The sequence below is a fragment of the Tenrec ecaudatus genome, chromosome 4 (assembly GCF_050624435.1).
Source record: "Tenrec ecaudatus isolate mTenEca1 chromosome 4, mTenEca1.hap1, whole genome shotgun sequence".
NCBI lineage: Eukaryota > Metazoa > Chordata > Mammalia > Afrosoricida > Tenrecidae > Tenrec > Tenrec ecaudatus.
In genome coordinates, this window is record NC_134533.1 from 22,184,751 (window position 1) to 22,193,813 (window position 9,063).

The 9,063-nt window shown below is 38.1% G+C and overlaps 1 protein-coding gene across 1 annotated transcript; it reads left to right on the forward strand.

Annotated features, from left to right (window-relative positions):
• Positions 1-1,978: 1,978 nt before the first annotated feature.
• Positions 1,979-2,917, forward strand: LOC142446565 (olfactory receptor 4C5-like). Its single transcript, XM_075548313.1, has one exon. The coding sequence runs from the start codon at positions 1,979-1,981 to the stop codon at positions 2,915-2,917; it is 939 nt and encodes a 312-aa protein (XP_075404428.1).
• The last annotated feature ends 6,146 nt before the right edge of the window (positions 2,918-9,063 follow it).

A 9,063-nucleotide genomic window follows, 5' to 3' on the forward strand; every position in this document is an offset into this window, starting at 1 on the left:
TAGTATTTACCTATCACTTTGCCTTTCTGAAGTTCATGAGCAGATTTATGCTTCATTTTAAGCCTCTAATACATGAATTGTTTAAATTTTGTTTTTTCTTTTCCTACTTTTTTTTTTATTAGGGTAATGACTGGAAATTATTTTGAAAATGTCTTATTTTACTCACTTAAATATACATAATATTTTTCCATGTCTTTAAAATTAATATTCTTTTGAGAGAGACTAAATTTAATATTTAATGTCTGCAACTACATTCATCCGGTTTATTAGCAGTCTTTAATCTGAAACAAAAAGCTTTTGAATTTATTTATCAAGTGTGATTTTATTTGGTCTTATACATTCATTTTTGCATTCATTTGTTTCTCAAATATAACTGGTTGTTTCTCTAGGCTCTTGAACTGAGCACTTGCTTCACTGATTGTCTGTCTTAGTAGTGAAATAAGCAAAGATTTTAAGGATACAAATTATATATCTGATAATCTCAACTTTTGATCTTTTATGAATAATTTGGAAATATATGGAAAAAAACAATTAGTATAACAATTTCTGATTAGCAGCCATGGTAGATAAGGGCCATAGTCTTATTGAGCCTGACTTGTCATTCATAAAAGCGTTAAAAACCAGAACAATGTCAAACAATTTGATTCTGAATAACTGGAGGAAATAATGAAGAATATGGAGAAATTAAAGAATTTAATTATCACGAATATCTAAGTCCATATCCTAATGGAAAAGTTATACAACAATCCACACACTTCCAAACTGACGCCTGAAAAGCATACTCTGCCCATTTAATTACGGTACTTCCTTTTTTCCACAATTTGAAACTGTATCTTCTGAAGAGAGGCAGAGGATAGTTCACAATCTTCCTTACAGTGACTTTTGAAATCTAAATGTGATAGAAGTTATACAAATTGAAATAAATTGGGGGGTATATTGCATCCTGTTTTCTAACTTATCGCCTTCAGGTATCCTTTTTCCAAATGTCTTGGATAATTTATAATATTAAAGACAAAAATAAGCCAGGTTTACAAAATTCTGTTAGTATGTAGAATAAGCTCATAAATCTGACTTCCACGGTGGCCTCAAACTTGTATTCAGTTCTGTTCATTTGGAAATATGACTAATTCCTAATTTGAAATTAAATTCACCTGCTGATTTGTATTCGCCCTCTAACAGCACCATTCATAACTGAAGCAGGGATGAGCTCGGAGGATTTTCATGAATTCAAGCTCCTGCCCCTCTCTGTGGGTGCTCCTTTATTCCTGTTTTTCTGTGAGATAAAATAGTAAGGCAATGGCTTAAATAGGGTTTACCCATTCATAGGCACAGAGAAGGTGTCATATATGTCAATGGCCCTAGATCACAGATGTGTTTTTAAGTCTATGTGATTCTCCCTGTGAGTGTATATGTGTATGCTTTTGTGTTCATGTATGTGTATGCGAGTACATTTATTTGTCAATGAATTTGCTTATGTGTGAGTGTGTGTGATAATATGACTTGTATTTGTGTGTTTGTGGTCTGTATTGTGTATATGTAGGTCTGTGGGTGAGTGTGTGGATAGGTATAATATGGGTATAGGTATGTGAATGTCCAAAGGTACATGTACAAGAGGTCTCAAAACCAAACTCACTGCCGTCTGGTCCATGCTCCCTCATAGCAAACCTCTATGGGTTTCTGAGACTATAACTGTTTACAGGAGTAGAAAACCCAGTCTTTCTGAAGAGCTGCTGGTGGTTTCAAAGTGACAACCATGAGGATAGTAGCCCAATGAGCAACTACTCCACCTCCAAGATTCCTACATATTCATTGTGTGACCAAAACTATACTCCAACTGGACTTAGCTTGGGCTTTTCATCAATCGTACCAGAAACACATAACTGACTAAAATTATTATGTTAAATAGCATATATCTGTAACCATTCCAATCCTTGTATCATTTGCAGGTAAATCAATATCCAAATGCCACGCTGGATGCATGGCGAGAGAGAACAATGTGACGGAATTCATTTTGCTCGGCCTGACACAGGACCCGGATGTGCAGAAACTCCTCTTCGCTGTGTTCATAATAATCTACCTGCTCACCTTGGCTGGAAACCTACTCATTGTCCTGACTGTCACCAGCAGCCCAGCCCTGGGCTCCCCCATGTATTTTTTTCTGTCATTCCTGTCCATCACAGATGGAATCTTCACATCAACCATCGCCCCCAAAATGATGATTGACCTACTGGCTGAAAAGAAAACCATCTCGTTCCGTGGGTGCATGACTCAGCTCTTCACAGAGCATTTCTTTGGAGGAGTGGAGATCCTTCTACTCATGGTGATGGCTTATGACCGCTATTTGGCCATCTGCAAACCCCTGCACTATATGACCACAATGAACCGACACATGTGTGGTCTCCTGGTGGCCCTGGCCTGGGCTGGAGGACTCCTTCATGCTGTGATTCAAATTCTTTTTATGGTCTGGGTACCCTTCTGTGGTCCCAATGTGATAGACCATTTTATGTGTGATCTATTCCCTCTGCTAAAACTCGCCTGCACTGACACACACACCTTTGGACTCTTTGTTGCTGCCAACAGTGGACTGCTGTGTTTGCTCATTTTTTCATTTCTGATCGCCTCTTATGGCAAGATTCTTTGCTCAGTAAGAAGTCACAGGTCTGAAGGACAACAAAAGGCTCTTTCCACCTGTTCATCTCATATTACCGCAGTCACCTTATTCTTTGTACCCTGTATATTTGTGTATTTTCGACCCACAGTCACCTTCCCCATTGACAAAGCAGTGGCTGTGTTTTACACTATGTTTATCCCCATGTTAAACCCTCTAATCTACACCCTCAGAAATTCAGAGGTGAAAAATGCAATGAGGAAGCTCTGGAGCCACAGAGTGATTTTATGTAAAAATTCAAATGATTAGAGAACAATTCATGTTTAAGAACACGTATGACTAATGAATCCAATCTTGGCCTTGATGTTAGGCTATGTAGGCTGAAGTACATTTCGTTCTTATTGCTATCTGTTAACCTGAATAGCCCCTTGTTTTATTCCAAAAACATCAAAATCTGATTATATGACGACTAAAATCCTCTCCAGTTAAAAACTTCTTTCCATTAACAAATTATTGGTCAAAACCAAACTCACAGTCATTGTGAAGATGCTGGCTCGTAGCAACACTCTAGGACCAGGTAGAACTGTGCCCGTGGGATTCTAGGATTGTAACATTTTACTGGAGGAGAAAGCCTCATCTTTCTCCTTATGAGCAACTTGTGGTTTTGAACTTCTGACCTTCTGGTAAGCAGCCCAAAATGTAACCACTATGGCACCAGAACTCCAGTTTTTGGTCAAAGACACATTTATAATCAAAATTAAATTGTGACGATGTATTAATAATCTACAGCATTATATATTCAGTAGAACAATTCTACAAAAATCTTCAAATATATAATTGATAGGTAATTTAATTACTAACCGTTTTTGTTTCCTTTAGTTGTGTTATAATGTCATTCATGTAATTACGCAAAGTACTTAAATTATTTGAATAAAAAGCCTAATGGTATTTTGTTGAATATGAATCTCTTTATTCTCAATTACTAAAGTCAAAGTAGAGTTAATAATGTGAGAGAAAGAATCAATCAGAAGTGAATGGCTTTTGCAGAAGGAAAGAGACACCTTAATGCAGAACTCAACCTAAATTAATATTAGGGGTTGCATAATTCCAAAAAGTAGAAAGAGAAAGAGGAGAAGAAGAAGAAAAAGCTAGTGCCATCTCGTTGATTCCAACACATGGGTACCCTTAAAAATGGAGAGGAACGGCTATCTTTACAGAATCTAAATCTTTATGAGTTCAGGCAACCCCCTCTTGCCACTCAAAGTCCTGGGATATCTCCAGACCACCACCTATCTACATTCCAGACTCTGCTCAAAATAAGTTATTTTCTCTTCCTAGTATCAAGGAGGGATATGAAAAATCTCCCAAGTATAACCAGAGAGCAGCCTTTCACATGATTGTCTAAGATAGAAGATATTTTTAGAGCACATTTTCTCTCCAAGACACTCTTTATGATTCAAGCAGGGTGCAGTACAGCACCAATGAAAACACATCATGCCTCTAGCTCCTGAATGCTTCCTCCCTTCCACTACCACGAACCAGTTCTCCCTAACATATCTGGCTAGACCGGGGTACACACTTTGGTATAGATAAGCGCTCTCAACACATGGAATTTAGGACAGATAAAACCCTCAGGAACAGTAGTTGGAGTAGTGGTATCATGAAGCTAGGGGGATAGTGTGTGGGGCTTGATGGAGAAAGGGAGAACCCATCCCAATGTTTGATATAAAGCCCAGCCCCCAAGCGAACAAGTAACAAATGTGACTAAGGGAGACAATGGACAGTGTAAGACACAAAATAACAGTAATAATATATTATTGATCAAGGATTCAAGAGGGTGAGGGAGGCAGGAAAAAAAGAGGAGCTGATGCCAAACGCTCCAGTAGAAAGAAAATGTCTCGGAAATGTTGATGGCAACATATGTATCTGTGTGCTTAATACAATAGAATGATGGATTGTCATAAGATTGGTAAAAGTCTACCAATAAAATGATTAATAAAAAAGACACCCTTTGTGCATAAGCAAATGTGGTGAAGAAAGCTGATGGTGCCCGGCTATCAAAAGAGATAGTGTCTGGGGTCTTAAAGGCTTGAAGGTGAACAAGCGGCCATCTAGCTCAGAAGCAAAAAAGCCCACATGGAAGAAGCACACCGGCCAGTGCGATCACGAGGTGCCAAGGGACCAGGTATAAGGCATCATGCAAAAAAAACAACGATATAAGTGTGTGTATATATGTGTATATGTATATATATATACCATATTAAATGAAGGGGGAAGTGCAGAGTGGAGACCCAAGGCCCAAGTGTCGGCCAATGGAGATCCCCTCATAGAGGGGTTTAGGAGAGGAGATGGGTTAATTAGGGTGCGAGGTAGTACCGATGAAGAACACAGCTTTCCCCCAAATCCTGGATGCTTCCTCCCCCCAACTACCACGATCCGAATTCTACCTTGCAGGACTGGATAGGGCAGAGGCTGTACACTGGTACATATGAGGGGTGGAGGTACAGGGAATCCAGGGTGGATGATACCTTCAGGACCAAGGGTGTGAGTGGCGATGCTGGGAGAGTGGAAGGTGAGTGGTTTGGAAGGGGGGAACTGATTACAAGGATCCACATGTGACCTCTTCCCTGGGAGAGGGACAGCAGAGAAGGGGGAAGGGAGACTCCGGATAGGGCAAGATATGACAAAATAACGATGTATAAATTACCAAGGGCACATGAGGGAGGGGGGAAAGGGGAGGGAGGGGAATAAAAAAAGAGGACCTGATACAAGGGGCTTAAGTGGAGAGCAAATGCTTTGAGAATGATTGGGGCAGGGAATGTATGGATGTGCTTTATACAATTGATGTATGTATATGTATGGATGGTGATAAGAGTTGTATGGGTCCCTAATAAAATGTAAAAATAGAAAAGAGGAGAAAAAAATGATTAGGGCAGGGACTGTACAGATGTGCTTTATACAATTGATGTATGTATATGTATGAACTGTGATAAGAATTGTATGAGCCCCTAATAAATTGTTAAAATTTAAAAAAATGCTAAAGGAAAAAAAACCCTCTACATCTAGTCTTACTTTGCAAGTCTTACTTTGCATGTTGGGTGCTGACTGTACAGCAGCTACAATAGCGAGTTTTATAAAGTATTTATTGTGTGTACTGTCATCAGATAACTGAAATTAAAAGCCTTTGTTCCATGCCTTGCAGAAAAAAAAAATGTTCCAAAGTTCACTGTGGTGATGACAGATAGCACAGCCCTTCTTAATGGGAGTGAGTTTTGCATTGTATGATGTTACTTATATCTCAATAAACAATTTAAGAATGGAAAAAAAAAGACACCCTTTATTTAACCTCCAAGGTAGCTTCCATTGGATGGATTTACGATTTAACAAATAGGAACTAAGGAAATACAGCTCCAAAAATAGACTTTCCATCTATGCATCCCACATGACTGTGGTCATCTTATTCTTTGTACCCTGTCTATTTCAACACCTTTGTCTCACAAGGACCTTCCCCACTGATAAAAGACAGAACTATTGACATCTGAGTAGTCAAGGAAAGAAGGCTGTACATCAAATAGAAACAGAAAATTGCAAACCAATTCCAGTCCAGTTAGATATGAAATCAGTTGAGATGTCCACACTTCAAGTGCAATTCTCAGAGAAAGAATCAAGATTGAAATAAGAGGATGCAGACAAGGGTCAAGAAAGAATTCCAGCAGATCTTAGCAATTTTATAGCTTAAAACTCCCTAAGAACAGATTTAACTCAAACAACTAACCTTTGGTAACCTTTTACTTTATCTCAACATATAATTTAATATACAGAATCAATATATCTTAATATATAATTAAAGATAGATTTGGTAATCCTATATCTTAAATACATAATTAAAGCAATCACTTGCAATCGAGTCCATCCCAACTAATCATAAATCCACGCATCTTATAGTAGAACTCTGCACAGGGTTTCAATGACCGTACCCCATTATATCACCAGACTTTCTTCAGAGGTTCCTGTGGGTGAGTTCACACAGTTAACATTTGGGTTAGTAGCTAAGCAATTAATCATTTAGTGATACCCAAAGCTCCTTAAAACCATTAAGTACACAATTCCAAATTGGAAAATCAGTTTTCCGTAATTGTGGCCGACCCATTTACCCATCACAAAATATGCATGTGTTCCTACCATAGTGTCTAGTCCACTTGTTTTTAAGTGGACTATGAACTAGCCACCAAAAGTGATCTGTGCAACATTCAGGATGAAATCTTTAGGAATGAATATGCTCCTCTCCAGTCTTCATCATTCCTGATGCAGCGAATTTGAAAGATATACACGGAGATGATAGACTGTCATGTGCAGATAGCTCTGTGGCACTAGTTGGAAGGTTTCCATATCCTTCTTTGATTTTAGAAAGGGAAAATACCATATTATTATACATTAATTACACGGAGGTCAATTGTTCTATAAATTACTAAGTCTGGGATAGATTTGACTAAAAAGGAATAAATTTTCCCGTGTTGGGCCATTGACATTCAGAATTCATTTGTTCCAACAGCAAAACACAGCTCACTAGTACATTGAATTATAATATTTACAAACATAAAAATTAAGAAGATGACAGGTAAGATAGCTCTTGTGATTATATTAGTTCTCAAATAGTATGTTGTTCTTGTAGCTGTTGTTAGTTATCTTCAAATCTCTCCTAGTTCATAGCAATTCAATGTACAGCTGCTGAGGTCTGAATCATCCTCGTCAGTGTTATGCTTGATCCCCTTGTTACCTCTGCTGTCTACTTAAAGGACTTCCTATTTTTATCTGACCCTCCACTTTGCTAGGTATGTTGTCCGTCTCCAGGATATGGTCCCTCCAATTAACATGTCCTAAGTACATGGCCAATCTTCTTTTGGTTATAATGACTGTGTATATGCTTTCCATTTTCTCTTGATGCTTCCAATATTGGTCATTTATTTTTCCATAGCATCTCATATTTCAATTCAAGGCTTGATTTTTTTATTGATTTCTTTTCGTTTAGGATATGCTAAGTGTGTTCTTCCTTTTGGGGTTCTAAGTCTTTGCACATTGCACTATACTATTTTATTTGTCTTCTTGAGCTGCCCTTTAAATTTTACTGTTCAATTCTTTTATTTCATCATGTCTTCCATTTGCCTTAGCTACTCTATCTCTTTTGAAACTCAGTTTTATCTTTCTCCTTCTTTCCTGTCTTTGTAATGACTGCTTACTTGCTCCATGTATGGTGGTCTTGATATCGTTCCAAAGTTCATCAGTTCTTCTGCCATTGGTGTCCATGCAGCTGATCTGCTCTGGAGTTGTTCTTGAAATTCAGTTGGGCTCTATTCAAAGTTGTATTTTGACTGTTATGGACTTGTTTTAATTTTCTTCAGCTTCAACCTGAACTTACATAAGACCAATTGATGTTCTCTTCCATAGCCAGCCTTTGGCCTATTTTACCCTGATGATATTGAACCTCTCAATTGTCTTTTCACACAGATGTAGTTGATCTGATTTCTGTGTATTCAATCTGGTGAAGTCCATACATAGTCGCCATTTGTGTTGAAATAGTGATTTGTGTTGAAATTCTCGATCTTGCAAAATTCTATCATGTTATATCCAGCCTTTTCTATATCCAGACCACATTCTCCAACTACTGCTTCTCCCTTTTCTTTTCCAACTTTTGAATCCCAGTCACCAATAATTATCAATGAATCTTGATTGCATAGTAAACCTTAAGAGTTTCTCATTCAAAATAGCAATCACCAGTCCATCTCAACTCAGTAATACATTGGATATCAATCTTTATGCATTCCACTTCATTTTTGACAACTTCCAGTTTTCCTAGATTCATGCTTCATACCACCTATTCCAATTATTTTCCTATTATCATTTTACTGGGGGTGACACAATTCATCACAAACCATACATACATCAATTGTGTAAAGCACATCTGTGTATTCATTGCCGTCATCATTCTCAAAACATTTGCTCTCCACCTAAGCCCCTGGCATAAACTCCTCATTTTCCCCTCACTCCCCACTTACAAATCCCTCATGAACCCCTGATAATTTATAAATTATTATTTTGTCATATCTTGCCCTGTCCAACATCTCCCTTCATCCACTTTTCTGTTGCCCGTCCCCCAGAGAGGAGGTTATATGTAGATCCTTGTATCGGTTCCCCCTTTGTACCTCAGCCTCCCACCTTAATCCCAGTATCGCCACTCACACCACTGGTCCTGAATGGATCATCAGTCCTGGAATCTCTGTGTTTCCAGTTCCTATCTGTACCAGTGTACATCATCTGGTGTAGCCAGATTTTTATTGGTTTAAACATTTTATTAGGGGCTCATACAACTCTTATCACAATCCATACATATACATATATCAATTGTATAAAGCACATCTGTACATTCTTTGCCCTAATCATTTTCAAAGCATCTGCTC

What these genes read in the sequence shown, in the direction of transcription:
- LOC142446565 (XM_075548313.1), top strand. Translation starts at nt 1,979, where the DNA reads ATGGCGAGAGAGAACAATGTGACGGAATTCATTTTGCTCGGCCTGACA.